This window comes from Chinchilla lanigera, unplaced genomic scaffold, assembly GCF_000276665.1.
Source record: "Chinchilla lanigera isolate Chin_1 unplaced genomic scaffold, ChiLan1.0 scaffold00030, whole genome shotgun sequence".
NCBI lineage: Eukaryota > Metazoa > Chordata > Mammalia > Rodentia > Chinchillidae > Chinchilla > Chinchilla lanigera.
This window is the reverse complement of record NW_004955431.1, coordinates 5,066,902-5,086,653: the sequence shown is the minus strand read 5'-3', so window position 1 is coordinate 5,086,653 and position 19,752 is coordinate 5,066,902. Positions and strand designations below refer to the sequence as shown.

At 49.2% G+C, this 19,752-nt stretch overlaps 1 protein-coding gene and 1 long non-coding RNA gene across 6 annotated transcripts in view; one reads left to right on the top strand and one right to left on the bottom strand.

The window, feature by feature from the left end:
* The window catches only part of LOC102004307, a 24,865-nt gene extending 22,664 nt beyond the window's left edge, over window positions 1-2,201 (top strand). The window contains exon 4 of the long non-coding RNA XR_001234597.1: window positions 2,162-2,201. This is a non-coding gene — a long non-coding RNA (uncharacterized LOC102004307). The remainder of the gene's footprint in view (window positions 1-2,161) is intronic.
* Window positions 7-19,752, bottom strand: part of Wdfy2 (WD repeat and FYVE domain containing 2) — a 277,243-nt gene continuing 257,497 nt past the window's right edge. For 3 of the 5 annotated variants that reach the window (XM_013515763.1, XM_013515761.1, XM_013515762.1), the window contains one exon: window positions 7-1,930. In XM_013515763.1, the coding sequence (XP_013371217.1) occupies window positions 1,823-1,930 (108 nt within the window). In that variant the 3' untranslated portion in view covers window positions 7-1,822. Of the gene's footprint in view, window positions 1,931-6,668; window positions 7,010-8,622; window positions 9,277-19,752 lie in introns of those variants that run through there. The other 2 variants (XR_261449.2, XM_005387605.2) reach the window with 2 other exon arrangements.

Below are 19,752 nucleotides of genomic sequence, written 5' to 3'. Positions count from 1 at the left end.
GTGTCAGGCTACTAATCATTCAGGCGTTCACGGGTCGGAACCCTGAGCGTAGACATAGCCTCGATTCTCTCTGCCGCCTAGTGACGCAGATGTGACACAGCAGCCACACCTGCAACGCCTCGAGGGGCTACATTTCCATCATTGACTTTGTTCCAAATGTGGTCTTGCCAAAATTACCAAAAGTACCAAAATGTACTTTGTACCTTGAGTACCACTGGGACTTGGTATATCACTCAGAGGCAGCAAAGACTCCTCGGGCATCGCAGCCAGCCTCTCTGCAGGACTTGTAGAGCTCAGTGCCAATTGAAAATGAAAATGTGGAATTCCATGTTACAAAGTCATGGAGGGTTTCCACACAGTGACAGCAAAGAACTAACCTGTATGCTGGCCTCCTCCACGTCCAGGACTTTGCGGCTGCACTAGATGAGTTAACTTTGCTGCCGTTCATTCCCCACTCACCGTCCAGCTCGTTCCGCTGTGTGTTTACCGCGTGCTGAGCGCCAGTGAATGTCGCACATATAGTTAGCATTTATCCTTCACCACTGCCCTATGATGGAGGTGTGGAGGTATTCCTGCCCGTGTATTGCAGATGAGGAGAGGGAAATGCAGAGGAGTCACATAGCTTGCCCCAGGTCAAGTGGGAGAGCCAGAATTTGAACCTAAGTCTCTTTGCCTCCACATCCCATGTTCATAACCAGTATGCAATTCCCCAGCATTTCCTTTCCCACACTCACCGCTTTATTATCGTTAAATACACGCTAAGGAGTACTAGGAGGAGGTGGCTGGCCATGCCGGGGCAGGCCGGCCTGGGGCTGGGGATGCTTCCTGGAGGCCCCCAGAGGTTTTAGAGGAAGATGAAATGGAGAGTGACTGGGGCCCTTTTGTGTTGCTTGAGAACGTGGGCAGGCAGGATAGACTCTGAAGGGGCTGCGTTGCTTATTATGCAGCTGCCTACATTGCTGCTTTGTATGGATTCTGCCTGCTTCTAAGAAGACTGCCATCTCTCTTTTCATTTCCTATTTGTGTTAGGAACATTTTATTGATCTTTCTGTCTTCTCTGAGAAGCATAATAATTCTTATGCTTTGATACTGTGAAACATACAGTGCCATATACAGAGGGATATCAGCCCCAGAGGGGGCAGCTCAGTATGCATCTGCTGGAGAGATGAGGGGTTTCAGAGAGGTGAAACCATTGTCATTCTTGAGCAGGTCTCGGACCAAACCAAAAAACTCAGAGCTCTGTCTAAGTACTGGGAAATTGCTGGCTGCCTTTCTAGTACGAAACATGTTTTCCCAGCCGGATTATGTAATGTGGGATAGGTTGTTTGCTGTTTTCTAAGATTCATTTGGGCTGCCAGAAACACTTGCAGTCCACAGCCAGATACTAGGAGGTTCCCATCCTCTGAGGATAGTGCATACACCAGTATTTGCAAAATTTATCACCAGATCCTAAGGGTGTGGAAGCTGGCAGATTAGTTAAATGCAAGATACCTTCCAAGCCCCTATGGACTAGGTGAAGTCTGAATATAATTCTTCTTAATTTTTTGTGGAAGTGGGTGGGGATGGAGTGATTTTCAAAGTTTATCCTACTGGAGGACAAAACAAGCTGCTCTGGCTTGGTGCTGGGTAGAGGAACCATGGAGAGGAAAAGATTGCGTGAGATGGATTCTGTTTGGTTGCTGGTCTCACCCCTGAGTTTAGTCCTCTCCATGCACGTTTGGCTGTTAATGTTGAGTGCCATGAAGAGGCCTGCAGGAGTGAAGACAGATGGGAGGGGGCAAGGCCATGCTAAGTGCTCCTCTGGCAGCCTGCCACGGCCGCATTAGCAGATTAAGCCTCTCACTCCATCTTCGCCTCCCCCACACCACAGGACACAGGCGGGACGCAGATTCTGCCTCCTCCAGGACAGCTGCATCACCACTGAAAGGAGCTGTAATAAACAGGCAGGGGTGCCTCAGATCGCTGGCAGAAGGTGGGGAAGTTCACTTTGGGTCACTGCAGAAGGACAGACATCAGCGTGTCATCTTCTCTCGTCTGCAGCCTCACTTTCTGTGGTTTCAGTTACCCACAGGCAACTGGGGTCTGAAAATCTTAACATTTGTCTTTATTCTTTCAAGGGAGACAACATTCACATAAATTTTCATTTTATTTTATTTTGCAGGATTGGAGTTTGAACCCAAGACCTTTGCGCTGAGCTGCAGCCCCATATTTTTAGAGATAGGGTCTTGCTAAGTCACTAAACTGCCCAGGCTGGACTTGAATTTGTGATCTTCCTGCCTCATCCTCCCAGTTCTGGGATTACAGGTATGGCTTCCACATAGCTTCATGTAACTTTCATTACAATATACTGTTATATAGTATGATAGTATTATTATATTAATACTACTACACCTGGCTTCATGTAACTTTCATTACAATATACTATTATAATTATTTTGTCTTATTATTATGTATTGTTAATCTCTTACTGTGCGTAATTTATAAATTATACTTTATCATGGATGAGTAGGAAAAAAGCATATACAGTTTCAGGCATTCATTGGGGGTTTTGGAACATATCCCCACAGATAAGGGGGTTTTCTGTATACACGAGATGTTGTCACTTGACATTCTGTCACATGGAGCTCTTTACTCACTGGCATACCTCTACATTCAGTGATGACTGCAATTCAACATGGATTCAAGATCTAGAAACACCTTAATAATAGTACACACAGAGTGCTTTTCATGTGCCAGGGCAGTGCTATTTGCTTTTCTCAGATTATCTCATGGATCTTCATACCAGTTTTGTGAGGACAGTGAGTATCAAGAGGTGATAATCTGAAACCAGAGTCGATGACTTACCTTCCACAGCAAAGGATGAATTGATTATACTTGGGTCAGTTTTAACTTAGGGTTGTATCTGTCAGCTGTTGCCATATAACAAACAACTCCACACTCTGGGATTATACAGTACTAAGCATGTATTTTTTGCTGACTCTTTTTCAGGTTTGCTAGGTGGTCTAATTTCATTAAGGCTCAGGTGAGGGGCTCAAAGCAGGACGTTGGATCTGGAGTATGTTCCAAACCTCTCACACTTTCCTTGGATCATCAGGCAAGCCAGTGTATGTTCTCATAGAAACTACAGAAGCCAAAGTATGCAAGCAATTCCAAACCGCCACTTATTTCATACCTGCTAATGTACAATTAGCCAAGGCACGTCATTTCACAGAGCTCAAAGTCAAGCCTCAGAGAAGTAACACTTCTCCCATGGTAGTCCTGGAAGGGGAAGTAGATATTGTTGCCTGATAATCTTCAAGGGTTTGACCTTATAAATTCAAATCCTTTGGAAATTGGTCCTTAAGTTTGATGTGATAAGTATTTATTAACCAAAATATTTCATGAAAAGAAGCTCCTTATTTGTTCCAGAAATATTTACAAAGGGCCTACTACATGCTGACATGGTGGCAGTGGTGAGGATTCAGAAATTAAAGGGGGGCTCCTAGCCTAGCAGGAGAATTAGAAACATAAGTGACATCAGGAGTCACATGGTAAGCTCCCTTTTTATACTTCTAGGGACCTGGGAAGCCTCCGAAGGGCCAAAGAACAGTACTTTCCTGACAGACATGTTCTGAGACATACAATGTGTCTGGTGCCAGGCATTCTTACTCCCCAGTAACCTTTTCTCAGAGCATTACCCTTGCACATTCAGCTCGCTTGACCTCCTTCCAGTTCACAGACCTTCCAGATCACTAGAGAAAGGCCAGGGAAATTGTAAGTGTCATGCATGCTTAAGAGTGTTTTGGTCAAGGACAGACCACATATAAGATGGTGCCAAGACCTCACAAGATTTTATTGGAGCTGAAAAATTGCTATGACCTTTTCTATTTAGATGTGCTCAGTTATACAAATTTTTAGTTGCCTACAGTGTTTGGTAGTGTAACATGTTGTACAGGCCTGTGGCGCAGGAGCAGCAGGCTGTGTGGTATCACCTAACAGTGTCCATATTAGCCAGCTTTGGACACAATGATAAAATTGCATGATGACGTATTTCTAAGATCCTAGTTGTTAAGCCATGCATGACTGTGCTGCAGAAAAGGTAGTTCCTTAACCTGGACTCAAGCCTTTTGATAGCACACCCCACCTACCTAGCTGCACAAATTTCCCATTGTTTTCCTACCTGGATCCTCTATCTGGCAGCCCATCATTTTTAGAACAGGTCACCAGCAGTATCACTTCTGTGCTCTGTCCCTGCTGGTCCTCTGCCCAGAGCATTCCCCCCTGTTGAGCTCTCAGCTGGACAGCTGTACCCCAGAGTCTCATCAGGGGCTCTTGCTCCGGGCTCCCCCGACATGTACCCTGGGATTATACAGTATCTTCTCTACTGAGAGGTGGGTTTCTTGCAAAGAGCAGAGGGCCTTGGGGCAGTCTGGCTAGCTCTGGGTACTGAGTGAGCCGAGCTGAGTTATTCTGGGTGGCTAGTCAGCTCTACGCGGATGTGACTAGGTACAAATTGTTTACCTCTCCCCAGGCCTTTCTTGCCCATTCTGTAAAATGCAGGTAGTGATACTTCTAGGCCAGAGGTGAGGATTAAAGAAAGTTATTTACCCAAGAGAAATAACTTGCATTCTCACGAAAACGTACATGGGAATGTTCGTAGCAGCTTTATCCATAATTGCCCCAAATTGGAAAATCCCCAGATGTCCCTCAACTGGTCCATAAACTATAATGCTGCGTACCACTGCGTGCTATTGAGCAAGACAAAGGAACAAGACGGCGATATACATAGCAACATAGATGAGTCTTAAATGCATTGGCTGACATCAGAATGGTCCATGGTGTATGATTCCATTATGGGACGTTGGGAAAGGCAAATCTAGAGGGACTGAGAACAGATCCGTGGCTGCCTGGACTTAGGGACGGGAGGAGGGCATGGTATCAGGGGGCATGTGACTGGGGAGTCAGGGACACCTGGGTTATTTATTATATGTGCTCTCCCTCAGTAATCAGTGAGCTTCCGAGTGAGGTGGGGTGGATTTCAGACCACAGGGGAAGTTGGTGAGTTTGGGAGTGCCTCAAACCACAAGTAGGAACCACCTTACCCCAAGGACCTTGGAGGACCTATGAGGCTAAAGTCCTAAGAGGAGGGAATTAATAAGTTCAAAATTCAGGGGCCTTCTGCTTTCTGGCAGCCACTGAAGCTGCTTTTGATGAGGCACAGAAGCTTCCTAGAGTGGAGACATGGGCCACCTGGCAAGGCGGGGAGCTCCCTTTTCAGGGGCGGCTCTCAGCCCTTCCAGGGCTCTGTGGGGACAGCTAGTCTCCATGTCTGGCCAAGGAAAAGTGTCTCTAAACTCAGACCATCCCGTGGCCTTGGACCTTATCTGATGACCTGGCTGCGATCTTGTGAGTGTTTGCAAAGGAGTCACTAAGAGGCACCCATTGGGAGGTTTAAAAACAAAACCCCAACTGTGCCCCTTGGTCCTTCCCATGAGCTGAGGCTCGCGTGCCCACAGGCTTTCCCCTGCTCTTTTCCACGTCCCCAGGGTAGCCCACAGCAGCTGATGTGTCAGCAGGGGCAAAATTCAGTCACCTGAACCCAGACCCTGGTTTGCAGGCCAGCCGCAAGGTTGAAGGGCTGGGGAAGAGAAGCAAGTGACAGCCGAAGTGCTACCATGGAAGCCCCTCTTGCTCTGTCCTTGCTCCCCCACTTCCTGGGTTCTTGCTGCCCACCCCAGCTTGGTTTCCTCCCCAGTCTTTTGATGAGGCACAGAAGCTTCCTAGAGTGGAGACATGGGCCACCTGGCAAGGCGGGGAGCTTCCTTTTCAGGGGCGGACACTGTCTTGCTGAGGCCACCTGTGTCTTTGGCAGTGGGCTTCCGAGCTCTGGCCTCACCCTGCCCTGCTTGCTACCTTGCTGAGTGGACTGCGGCCTCCCTAGTTGGACCCTCCAGTCTCAGGCCTGCCTTTCCCTCTCCTGCCTCAGCAGTCTGTCTTCTAAATCTTCGCTGAAATGTCAGGGCTAAAGCAGGCCTTGAGGTTTTCCTACTCCACCCCTGTGCTCATAGCAGCCTACACACTTCTGGCTCAGCACTCACTTCCACTAGGAGTGTCCCTCGGCCACTTACTAATACGTCCAAGGCCTGGTGAGAATTGTGCAGGAAGGGAGTGGTCATTATGTCCCTGTTCCCAGCACTGGGATTGTCATTCATGACAGTGTAAGGCAGCTTTCCTGTCACTGGGCAAAATACCCGATACCCCCATCTTCAAGGAGGAGGGGTTTATTTTGACTCACAGTTTTCAGAGGATTCAGTCCCTGGTCAGCTGGCTGCAAGGCAGAAAAGGCATGGTCAGAGAGTATGGTGGAAGAAAGCTGCTCAACCCATGGCAACCAGGAAATAGAAGGGAGGAGCTGGGGACTAGGATGTACCCTTCCGGGTCATGTCCCCAGTGACCCGCCTCCAACCAGGCCCCACTGCCTAGCAGCAGCTCATCAGTGAATTAATCCACTGATGAGGATATCACCTGCATTATCCATTATCCTGAGGCCAGCTCAAGCAACTTAGTGTGATCCTATCTTAAAAAATAAAATAGAAAAGACCTGGGATGTGAGTAACTTAGTGGCAGGTCTGTGGCCCTGGGACCAGTCCTCAATATCGCACACACAAAAAAAGAAAAACAAACAGATCTTTTATTATTATTTATTTATTGAACAAACAGGTCTTTTTAGAAGCTATTTAAATTGGCTACACTAAAGATATTGTACACTATCTTACTGCAAAGTTACTACTGGGAGGAAGGAACTGTGGTTTTCACAGTGCTGTGAGAATGCTGAGCATCTCTTCTTCCCCATTCTGGGCTTGACACAGTTTTACATTCCTTCTTAATTAGCCTGTTGAAGGAAACTTGCTTCCAGTCATGGACCCATGTAATAAAAGTCTGTGTTGCCGTATTTAGAAGGCTGTGTCCAACATAAATTCCACTCTCAAATCTCTTTCTCATAATGAGCCTCCATCGAAATAATGAGTTCCTTGGAAGGAAGGCATTGTGTAAATTAAAAATCCTACTGGGTCATAATGATATAATGATAATGAATTATTTTCCTTATTACTGGGAGCGGGACTATCCTTGGGAAAATTTTCCAGCAGCTGAAGGTGCCTTCCCTGCACCTAGGCCTGTTGTCTCCTGGGACCTTGTACCCTAAAATCTCTCTCTTCTCTCTCTCTCTCTTTCTCTCTCTCTTCTTCTCTCTTTTCAAATCTCTGAAGCCCCAAATATCCTCAGTATTAATTAGGAAGTCTTGGAGGAAAGGCAGTTCCCGAGCTCATTCATGCTAAGATGGGAATGACTGAAAATATGCCCAGCCTGTACCTTTCCAGAAACATTCTTATTTTAAAAAGAAGCTGCTTGTTCCAGGAGAACTCTTGGACATTCTAGCTAAGACAAGCCAAGACTCTTAGGGATTGTTTGGTTTCAAGTAACAGAAACCCACTCAAGAGAATTAAACGAAGATAATTTATCGGCTGGCTACACGGGCAGCCCTCACAGAACCCAAAGATGGCGGCCCTGCTGGGCTTTGGGCAGTCGCGGCCAGGAGGGCAAGTCTGACGGTTGTCCGGAGACTCATCACACTTGGTTCTCTCCCTCTGCAGCCTCTCTGCTCTTCCCTGCATGTGGTCAAATGTGGCTGCCGCAGAGTCAGCTGCCCTCAGTTCAAGTTTTGCATTTTACACTCTTGCGGGGAGGGTGTGACTGGACTGCGTGGATCAGGTGTCACCCCTGTCTCAGTCAGCTCTGCCCACGGGGTCAAGGCCACATGGACAAATGTAAGGGCTGACTCTGGGTGAAGCCTGGGTCACGTGTGTGTTGTTATAAACAGGACGGGGCTCATTTTCAAGAGAAGCCAGCTACTTCTGCAGACTGTGTTTGCTCAGTTCAGTGGGAACTTGCAGTACTGAAAGACTGTGGGGCAGGGGCATGACACTGGCTCCCAGGCTAATGACAGGGTCACGGTAGGTAAGCCAGCCAGGGAGCAGCTCCTCCATGTTCACTGGGGGAGGGTCAATGGCGTGCCAACATGGGGACACACTCCTGCTTCCCCAGCATTGCTCGGGACTTGGGCTAGTTTGCTGATTCACCGACTCAAGCAAAGGATTTCTGTTACCTGCTTTTCACTTCACAGGGACTTTAAATGACCTTGGATAAGTCTCCCAACGTCTCATTGATCCCAATCCTTTCTTTCTTCTTGTTCAGTGCTACGGGTTGAACCCAAGACCTTCTCACTGAATTATAGTCCCAGCTCTTTTTACTTTTTATTTTGAGCCACTCTTGTTTGAGCTTGAACTTGTGATCCTCTTGCCTCAGCCTCCCAGAGAGCAGGGATTACAGGCCTGTGTCACCACATTTGATATATAATTCTTCTTTTTGAGACAGGGTTTTGCTAGATAGTCCGGGCTAGCTTGAACTTACTATGTAGCCCAGGCTGGCCTCAAATTCATGGCAATCCTTCTGCTTCAGCCTCCCGGGTGATGGGATTACAGGTGTGCAGCACCATGCCGGCGGGCATCCAATTCTTTTAATAACCACGTATAGTATCTACACATACATATGTGTATACATAAGGTATACATATCTCACATATATATGTTAGGCAGGAGATTAGGGGTGGAGCAAAACCAGTCAAACAACTGGAAGTAACTTGCTAAAGTCATGAGACCCAGGGATTCGCAGCACACAGGACCGCGGATGACTGCAGCTCCTGAGCACTGTCCACAGAACCAATCGGAAAAGTGCTATTTTCAGTTCTTCCTTTACATCTGGCACAAAGCCAGGCAAGGCTTCACTAGGACAGCTTAAATCTGCCACCAGGCCAAGTTAGTTGCTGATGGGACACCCTCCCATGCCCTACCTGCATGAGGGAGCAGCGAGGCTAGGAATTCGGGATACAAAAGACCCTTCCCTTACCTTCATATCCCCCGGGCAACAGCGTGCTTCTCTTCCACCTTCCCTGTTCTGTGTGTCTTGTCTAATTCTTTGTTCAGGACACCAAGAACCTGGGCAGAATTTCCTTGGGGCCGCTTCTCGGGTAAGGTATGTACGTGTATTTGCCGGGTGCATCCCCAGCCCAACTACTTACTGTGTTTATGTTCCAATTTTAGCAGGTTATGATTGTTTCCCTTTGCTGGCCTGGAAAGCCTCCAGGGATACACAGGAAGGGCCTCAGAAGGCAGCCGGGAGGGTGAGGCTCTGCGTGGCCGGGCTGTTTCCTCTTCTCAGGGAGCAGGAGCGCTGCAGATTCTGCGGGCAGGAGGCACCAGAAGTACTGCCGAGGGCTCAGGCTGGGGCTGTGGCTCAGGGGTAGAGCATTTCCCTCAGGGAAAAGGGAGATTTTCAAGTGATCTGGGAGGCCCATCGCTAGCAATTGTGCTGTTTGCCCAGGAGGGTTAAAGAGCATCTGCCACCTGGTGTGCCCTGGAGGACAGTCTGGCAGCCCAGCAATCCTCCAGCAGGAGACTGTTAACTCTGAACGGATTCGGGGGCATCCCCACAGGGAGGAGGAGGAAACGAAGGCCTGGAGCATCCGCAGGGTAGGAGCCCGCAGCTTTCCTGTGACATCCTCCGTCCTCCGTGGCCTCTGTTGGGTTAGGTTGAGGGGGCGGATCGCTTGTGGCAGAAGTCCTTTCGTTTTCTTACAGAAAGCCACTGGCAGCGAATCCAAAAATGTGTCTGAGACCACTGAATGGAGGTTAACAGCTGTTAGAGACCGAGGGTTCGTGAGACTTTTTAAAAGATCCACAGATAGGAAGAAGGCAGGCCCCTGAGGAAATAAATTGGGCCCTGGACAAATAAGAATGCTGTCTGCGATGAAAGTCACAACTCAGAATTACAAAAATAAAACAGCCACGCAGCAACCAGCACCCCAGGTCCAGAGGACTTCCCAGTCCTCCCAGGAAACACACACAAAACCCCGACCTGTGAAGTGGGCTGGCGGCTGTGGCCTTCCTTCCACAATAAAGAACCAACGCCGGAGATACTGTGTGGGTGCCAGGCGGGGTCCCCAAGTCTCAGGCAGGGCATGAAGCAGGCTTGGGAGCTGCTCCTGGGGAGACTCCAAGGCCCAGCAGCGAGGGAGCCGGCCCTGCCTCTGAACCCCACGGCCCACTCCCATGTGGCCTAACTCTTTCTCTTTTTAAAAAAAACAAAAGGTAATACTCATTGTTTTTTTTTTTTTTTTTTAGTACAGATATGTATAAGAATAGAGAAATGATAAGTTCACCATTCACAGATATTCCAAAATATCATCCTTGCAGATATCCTCTCTTTGTTTTGACACCTTTTCTCACAAAAAATGGATTATTCTTCCCACGGTTGTTACCTCTCATTCTGGAGACATTGTAAAGAGCTTTCCATGTCAAATATGCTGCAACATTTTTCTTTCCACTAAAGTGTTATATGTATGATTCTGGATTGCAGAAATAATAATAAAATGAAATGTCCGTTGGAAAAATACTCAAATCCAAACAGTACAGAAATGTCTAAAAAAGGAAGCGAAAGTTTTACTTAATCCCACCCTTGAGGCATAAGCAGTATTGCTAAATTTCATATTCGCGTTTTTCTATGCACAGACTAGAGAGCCGTGTGTATTGGTTTCGTTCCACAGTGGGCAACTCTGCAGTTTGCTTTTTCACATCCGGTGTTCTTTTAGTGTGGACGTCTCCTCCTCTCGGTACCCCGCCTTGAGGCATCTTTCCTCCAGTCCTGAAGAGAAGACTTGGTGGATGGGAAAAGAATCGGAATAGCTGGTGTAGCACACACAGCCGGCTCAGGGCTGGATGCAGAGTCTCTGGGGCAGGGAGCTGCCCCTCAGTGGCTGGCTGCCTTCTGCTCGGGGTGGATACACACAATCCCTGCCCACCCACCACCTGCCCGAGGGCTCCCCAGGGCTCCCCAGGTTGGGGTTTTAGTGTGACCGCAGCCCCACAGGACACGTTCTGCCTCCTCAGGTGTCTGTATGCTCCCCAAGCTCTGGTCTGTCTACTGGAAGCAGAACATGATCCCGGAATGGTGAGCTGAGCCTTTGGGATATCTTGACAGTAATGGTTTATTTCCTCATGGGAACTCAGTGGGCCTGGGTCTGCTGCCCAGCTGTCTTAGCTGGACCATTCTGTTCGCATCCATAGAGAAAACCTGTAGTTCTGTCCAGGAGGTCAAAGGGAAGCCGTGCCGAGGGCCACATTAAAGATCCCACCCTTCTTTGCAGGCACTGCCTGCTGTCACTGAACCTGGGCAGAGCATGGGAGGAGGCTCCTGAGGGCAAGGGACATTGTCCAGGGCATCCAGGTCTGGGAGGAATGTACTTCCTGCCCCAACGATCCCGATGGGAAAGAACAGCTAATAGAGGCTCTTCTTCCTAGTGGGTTAAAATGATAAAGCAGAGAAGGCAGGAAGAAGGCAACGTAGATAGGCTACGTTTTCACTGCTGTGGTGGCAGAATAATGACCTCTTCCCCCCAGATGTCTATTTTAATCGCTGGAACCTGTGACTATGTCACCATTACACAGCAAAAGGGACTTGGCAGAGGTGGTTAAGGATTTTGAGTTGGGGGAGTAATATCCAGGTGGGCTCAATATCATCACAAGGGGCCTCACAGAAGAGAAGAAGGGTAAGGAGATGAGCTGACAGAAGGAGATGTTAGAAAGATGCAACCACAAGCCAAGGAATTTGAGCAGCCTCCAGGAAGTGGAGAAGGCAAGAAATACAGAGGTCACACAACTGACTCTTGCCCCATAAGCTCCATCTCAGACTTCTGACTTCCAAGAAAATACATCTGTGCTGTTTTAAGCCACTGAGTTGGTGGTCATTTGTCATAACAGCAACAAGAGAATGAGCACATTTCTCCACAGGTAGAGAATGGGAAGGTGGCACAACCTTTTGTTGGTAAATTTCTATACATTGACTACACAGAATAGTGTCCTCAGGAAGAAGCCTGGTTCAGGATTGAACACCAGTGACCTCTCTTCAACAAGGACAGTATTCATGGACCTGTGTCTACACACAAGGCAAGGGCAGCGGTTTCTCAGTGGTTTCAGAGAGGGAGAGGTAGAGGGAGAGGTAGAGGGGGAGGGAGAGGGAGCATTTATCATTGTGTCCTGTGAGCACATTTATCATTGTGCAGAACATGTCCCCAGGTCAGGAAGGGAGTCCTCCGTTACACCAGGAGTGGAACATGGCTCTGTTCAGACCCGGGTGGACCTTCAACACTATCCTAGGAGAAGCCACAAAAGCTGCTGCCTCTCTTCTTGGTGTTTCTCAAACTCACACAGAAAATGGTGAAACTGGTACCACCAAAGTGGTAGCCCAGCAGCAGAATACATTCCCTTCATACCACAGAGGAATGAGGTGGGTGGGTGGCCACTTCTCTGTATTTTAGGAGCCTATGGCCCAGAGGGTGGGAAGATGCCTCAAGAGCCACTCTAGATCCCCTGGGCTCACCATGAGGGACATGCCCATTCCATTTGGAAAAACTGAAGGGAAAGAGGACAGATCCTGTAGTGGACTGACAACTGGTGGTCAACTTATAACCCCCAGCTGAACTGAGTAAGCGTGGTGCTGGGTGTGGGAGCCTACCTGGGGGTTGTTGCCAGCAGTATAAGAGGCAGACTTGGAGAAGGAGAAGAAGGCTCTTGGGAGCTGAGAGAGGCTGTTGGGAGCTGGACGCTGTAAGAAGCTGTTAATTTTTTTGGAGGAGCTTGTCATGCTGGCTTTCTCGATGAACTTTGCTGTTTTCATCCTCTGAGGAGCTTGGGACCTTGTTGGCACTGAGAATGGCTTTGGTTCACTTTGGGGGAGCTCTGGTCCTCACTTTGAGCATCACTTCCTGGCTCCCGAGGGGAAGACGGTGCACTGCTGATGTCCTGGAGAAGCTTGCTGTGTTGGCTTCCCTGATGGGAACTTGGCCATCTTGATCACTGGAGGAGCTCAGGACCTCACAGTTGCTGAGGATGGCTGTGGTGCCTTTCGGGGGAGCTCTGGTTCTTCTGAGCGTCACTTCCTGGCTCCAGTGCAGATCTCTCAGCCTGCTAGCACAGATCCTTCATCCCGCTGGCACCGACTTCCTAGATTCCACCACTGTCCTTTGGGCCTTTCCAGTGCAGATCCGTGAAACAGGCCTGCATGAGACATTGTCGTGGGTTCTGGGCCTCCAGTTGGATTTGTGGGAGGCATTGTTATGAGCTCTGGGTGTTCAGCTGGATTTATGCAGGACATTTCCATGGGATTCAGGCCCTCAGCTGGATTCCTTGGTCTTAGTGTGCGGACAGATTTCCTGCACTCTTTTGTATATCGTTCTTTGGGTGATTATTATAAATCATCGTATAAAATATGTGTCCTATATTATGTTGTTCTCCCTTGCAAAAATAAGCCCCAAACCATAACAGATCCCATTGAGGTTATTACTAGAAAGCAGAGTTATGCTGCCAGATCTCAGCTGACTACAGCTGTATTTAAAATCCTGACACAGGGGCCGGGGATATAGCTCAGTGGCACAGCACCTGCCCGGCAAGCTCAAGATACTGAGTTTGATTCCTGGTATAAAAATAAATCCTGATACAGTGGCCCTCCTGGATCACAGGAGATCCGTTCAAAGATCACTAGTGTGATCAAATTGTGAATATTACTGACCTCTACATAAACCCTGTTTTCTACCCCCATATGTCCTGCAGTATTGCCACAGAGACCAGAGTTTATCTAATGTTTTATGCCATGATGTTTCTTTTGTATAATTATTCATGGTTTGGAGCTATTTTTAAGAAAATAAGAGTTATTTAACTCTAAGCATTGCAATATAGCAACTGCTGATCTAATAATCCAGATGGCTACTGACTATTGGGAGGGTTGTATATCTATCATTAATACACTAGATAAAGAGATGGTTCATGTCCAGTTGTGGTGGAGTGGGATGGCCCAAGATTTCCACATGCTACTCAGAGTGGCGTGCAACTTAAAATGTGTGAATTGTTTATTTCTGGAATTTCCCATGTAATATTTTTAGTTTGCTGATGACTACAGTTAACTGAAACCACAGAAAGCAAAACTAAGGATGGGGGGGCTAATATATATAGATCTGGCTTTCACACTTCCACCTGGCAGGGCACCTACGTTGCTTGTAAAGCCCTCCTTGGTCCTGTACGCCTTCTGCAGGTAGCCTGACAGGTGTGTCTACATCTCCTCTGCTACCTGTGTGCCCTGCTTTTGCTCACTGACCCCATACCCACTCTCCACCAAGCAGATTATTTTTCATGACTCTAAATCATGACGTTGGAAAGAGCCATATTTTCTTTACATTTTCTCCAGAGAAAAGGGGAATAAGCCAATTACTCATCAGAACTGAGGCCCAGAGCTGGACTGGTTTGAAAAGGATGGTCAGACTGCCCTTGGACAGGGCTATAGTCTGAAGATAGCTGAGGCTTGATGGGGAGTATTTAATGGTTTTTATTTTTTCCTTTTCTTTGGCAGTAGTGGGGATTGAACCCAGGGCCTCGGGCATGCTAGGCAAGTACTCTACCACAGAGCTACATCCCTAGCCTCAATTTCTTTTTCTTTTTTTTTGAGACAAGGTTTCGCTATGCAGTTCAGGCTAGCCTTAAATTCACTTTGTAGCCCAGGCTGGCCTTGAACTTGCACTGATCCTTCTGCCTCAGCCTCCCAAGTGCTAGGTGTGCTTCACCACGCCTGGCCCTGATTTTTATCATTTATGAATGATGCATTCTCCCAGTGTCTTCATCCATTTGCTACACTCTAGGGCAGGAGCCAATTTCTGTATTAATTGGACACCTGCTCTGTGCCAGCCTGTGCCAGGGGGCTGAGGAGCAACAGTGAACAGGACACATATCACCCTGCCCTCACTGAACAACAACGAATAGCCGCTTAAACGACTTGTGAAGAGGAAGACCTGGGTGCTAGGGGGTTAAATTTAAGCAGGAGAGGGAGGCTGGTGAAGTCCCCAGTTGCTCAGTCTTTACAGAGAGGGCCGGTCCTAGTGCTGGGTCCTACTCAAACCTCCTCAGGTAAAGACCAGTTTCCAAGGAAGTGAAATCAAGACTCCTCAGCAGACTGGGTTGGGGCTTGTCTCCCCCGGCACTTACTACCAGCTCCATGGCTCTGCACCTAAAGGCGCCATCATGCTCCTGTCTCAGCAAGCAGCGCCTGAATGTGCCTGGCCATTGTTTTCCTCGGTGCTTCCTGGCCAGGTTGATGCTCCAGGTACATTGTAGGCTTTAATTGCTGAGGTGCTTATGTTTCATCTAAAAATATCTGAGTAGTGCAGGATTGAATCTCCCCAGGAGTGACCTAAAACCAGCACAGTGCAGACTGAGGAGCTGCTGCGTTTCAATTTCAGGGGAGGGATACACTGGGAGCAGCGAAGCAGAGCCTTGTCCTCAGAGGCGGGGTGGGGTGGGGTTGGCAGGAGGCTCCCCAGGGGACCCCTTCCTTCCTGACCACAGCAGTGTCCTGGCGAGAGAGGGAGCCGGTGAACACTGTCATTCCTGTGTTGGAGAGGAGTGAGCCGGGGCTGAGGGAAGTCAAGGGAGGACGGTCAGGGACCTAGGCACGGGCCCAGCTCCCATCGCCACTTCCCAGGATTTTGGAAGTACTCCGAGGTGAGATGTGGAATATCTGGAAGTGCTCGAGAGCAGCAGTGAAGACCAGCCTAGCTCTCCTCCGGATCTGCCACCCGCCCTCGACCGCGTGGCCTCGGGCAGCTCACCTGGGTCCCTTGCAGCCCCTTGCTCCTCCCAAAGCCAGAGCAGCCACCTGAACGCCCACCGCTGGCCGCAGTGCTGTCTGTCTGAAACCCCAGCCTCCTCACAGTCCCTGTCAGGTGGGCACTGCTTGCCCTCACATTGCGGACAGACGAAGGACATGGCATACACAGTTGCTCCCACAGCACAGGTGGCTGGAAGGAGCTGGAATTATGCAGCACTTGTACAAAGGAAATCCGTGCAGGGCTGGAGAGTGCTGTTGGTACGTGTCCACGGAAATAGAAAACTGCTGCATTGCATCCTTCAGTGAGGATATCAGGTTTTAACAGCACATGGCTTAGGATCTTTGTGTGTGGTTCCAGCCATGACCCTATAGAAAGAGGTGTGCTTTGGAGCTGTGTAGCACCCCACGGGGGCCCGGGAGAAATTAGCAGTCTGCAGTCTCCTGCCGTGCGTATGAAGAGGTTACTCTTGGCAGTTAGGGGAGACTGAAGCCAAGGGTGTTTAGAGCATGTGTTCTCACTTCCTCCCACTTCCTGAAACAAGACATGCTGGCTCCTCCTGTCCAGGCCCTAGCCCTTTATACTCCCAAGCTTAGCATCCTGACAGCTCCAACCTCGGGCTCTATGTTTACAAAGCCTATGTCTACTAAGCCCACCGCTGGGATCTGCCATCTGGGTTAAGGTGCAGGTCACCATCTGCTGTCTCCAGGACAGAGTTACGATGGGGTCTCACAGTGCAGCCAGCCGGTCTGTGACCACAGAGGCGAGGGGGGACTGGGCAGGGGCCCCTAGCAGGTGGCTGTCTGTCACCTCCGAAGGGTACTGGAGAAAGTTTCAAGTTGTTCCACTTTACCATCAAGATATCCTAATTTTTCCACGTACATAAATGTTTCTTTTTGGAAGAAAAAGTTTATTTTACTCTGTGTGTGTGTTTGTGGGGGGTGCTGGGGATTGAACCCCAGATCTCATACATGCTAGGCAAGGGCATATACCAGTAAGGTGTATGCCCTCAGCCCCAAAGTTTATTTTTGATGTAAAAATTGAAGATCTTGGATCAAGCAATTTGTCTTCTCTTTAAAATTCTGTAATCCCACTCAGGCCTTGCAAGTGAAGTATTTTGTTTCCAAACTGCTCCTGTGGGAGACACCATGCTCCTTGAGGTCTGTGGGGAAAAGGGGGTGTAGCCTGCAGCCAGTGTGAGATCCGAGTCCCCTGTGCACCTAAGCAAGGCCAGGCCAGCCAAAGGGCACCTCATGCCAGCCTGAAGTAGGAAGAGGCGGAAGCACTTGGTAGAGGAAGTGAGAAAATTCTTTCTCTTTTTACTATACTCCTTCCTATAAATAAGAAATGCTAAAACTGCCAAGGGGCCAGGGTGCTCAGGGAGGTTTGGAAAAATGGCTCAGGCCAGGCACAGGGAGGGTCCAACCCAGAGCTCAGTGTGGCTCCCACCGTCACGCCAGCCCTTGTTTCTTAGACTAGAAAGAGGAGGTGACTCTGCTTTCAGGGATGGACTGATTGGGTGCAGGTGCACGGGAGCCTGGGGTGACAGGGACGCACTTTCAGGTGCTGGTGAGCAGCATCTTCTACCAGGCAACACCTCAGGGGCTTTAGAACAAAGTTCTTTTCAAATTGTTCTGCAGAGCTTGGATAAATGCTGTTTGGAAGCAGGAGAGCAGATTATAACTCCACTTCATTTTTTGGTACTAAAAAGAAGCCAGCCACATAATATCCCTTTACTCAAGAATGTTCTCCTAAGCTGTGAGGCTGCCAGCACTGGGGTCCCCCATCAGGCTGGGGAACAGACTGACCTGCAGCCGAGAGGACAGATACTGGTGTGGCTCACTCTCCCCTGCACTGGCCATGCAGCTCAGGGGCCATGTAGTAATCTCTTCCTTGGGTGTGAAGCAGTAGGGGCAGCAGCTTGGTCTCCCCTGCCACGGAACCCAAGGTGAGGGTGGAACTGTCTCCGGCTTTCCTAGACGGTGCCTGGGCCTTGCTGGTGAGATGACTCCCTCACCTCTTGGGGTTAATTTTGGCAAGTGTATCACCCCTGATTTTGCATCCCCCTTCTCCACTTCTCTTTATGAACTTACTGGGTCCCTTTGAGTTTGTGCTAGTCCTGTCATTCCGGCCTTGGGCAAGGCCAGGTCCTGGGGGGACAGGGTGCAGAGGATTCCTACCGTGGGGAAGTACGACGTCTCAGGAACGTACTGAGTCCCAGGGCAGCAGGAGCTCCAGAGCAACTCGAACAGAGAACTGGGATCTGCTCTGTTTGGGGAGTGTTTGCTTGTTTAGGTTTTGTTCTCAACCTCAGTGGCTCCTCAGGGGGCAAGTCTGCGGCAGGAGGTAGGGATCAGAGTGGACGTGGCCCGTGGGTGTAAGCCAGCCCCTTCTCTCTGGTGCCCTTTGCCCTGTTATGGATGATAAGCACCCTGGCTGGAGGGACCACTGGGTGGCCAGGAGGACAGTGGCACCCCCTCCCGCTGCCCATCCATCAGCATGTGTGCCCCCCCTTCGAGCCTTGGCTGCCATCTGGTTTCCAGTCCTTGCCCAGCATTGGCCCATGGCTAGAGAGCATCTTGAATTACCAAGCTCTCACTTTCTCCTCTGTGTAGGCTCCTCTGACAATGCCAGCTGTGGTGCCTACCGCTGAGACCTCTGAGGGCAGGGATGGTATCTAAGGACCAAGAGGCAGCAGGTGGCAGAGAGGTCAGCTGGGCCACCGCAGCTTACACATCATCACCTGTCTGGTGTGGATCAGTAACCAGCTTCTGCAGTCCCTCTGGCTAGAGGAAGAGGACAAACCCACTGAAATCCCGAACAGCTGGTGGGAGGTTGGGCTTGGCCCGGTGACCCAAGGTGGAAATACCTGCAGGTGTGGACTCAGGGCTGCTGGCGAGGCTCTACTTTGGTGTCCACCTAAACACCAATGTAGCAATGAGGCACTAGGAAGAATGGAAAGTTTTATTTTAAAATGCACATGACTGGGGCTCTAATCAAGCTAACCTTAGTCTTTGGAGGCAGGTTATTTTCTTGTTGAAATGTCTTATCTATTTGAGAATGATTGTAAAACACTTTCCACGCTGAAGAGTAACCAAAACTGTGTGAGGGGACCCAGGAGGGAAGCCCAATGCATTTCCCGCAATTGCCTCTTCCCCTCCCTTGGCTCCTCCATGTCCACTGAGTAACTGCTGGGCATCCACTTCTGCATCCTGCAAAGGCCAGGACACTGCCTGGACAATGCATGTCCTCAGGAGCGAGCACAACCAAGCGATGATGCATACTTATATAAACAATTTAAATGAGGCCTAGTTTATACTTGCTTAAGATTATGAGAGGCTTCAGTAATGCCCCTGGCATTCTAATCTATCTACACTTTGATAAAACCTCTGAGTCACATCAGTGTCTCTGACTCCAGAGAAACACAGATCAGCAGAGCAGATTTAGAATCCATGTACTGAAGTTCTCGGTGTCCAAGGAGAAATAAACTCGACTCCTACCCCACAGTAGCAGCAAACCCAGGTGGACGTGGCTTCTTGGTGGCATTTGAAATACTCAGATCCAGGGATCACCAGCCAAGCACTTGGAAAAGGGACTTTTCTGGGTGCACTACCTGGAAGGCTGGTGTCCTGGCAGGAAGCAGCACTGTTTGGCAAATACTGGCTTCATCCAACTGCCTCGCTGCTTCTCTGCAGGAAGTTGGGGCCTTTTGTGGCGCTCCGTGTGGGCGAGGCTGTGCTGGCCCTGGGTGGGGGTGGAGCGGTCACTTATTTCTCTACACCTATCTTCATCTCCATAAAATGGACCTCATCAGCTGGGCGTGGGGCACACACCTGTCATCCCAGCACTCAGGAGACGGGGGCAGGAGGATCACTGTAAGTTTGAAGCCAGCCTTGGCTACATAGTGAGTTCAAACCCAGTCTGAATTACTGGCAAGACTGTCTAAGAAAAAAAAAAAAAAAAAAAACCAAAAACCAAAAGCAAACCAAACTAAATCAAAACAAAACAAC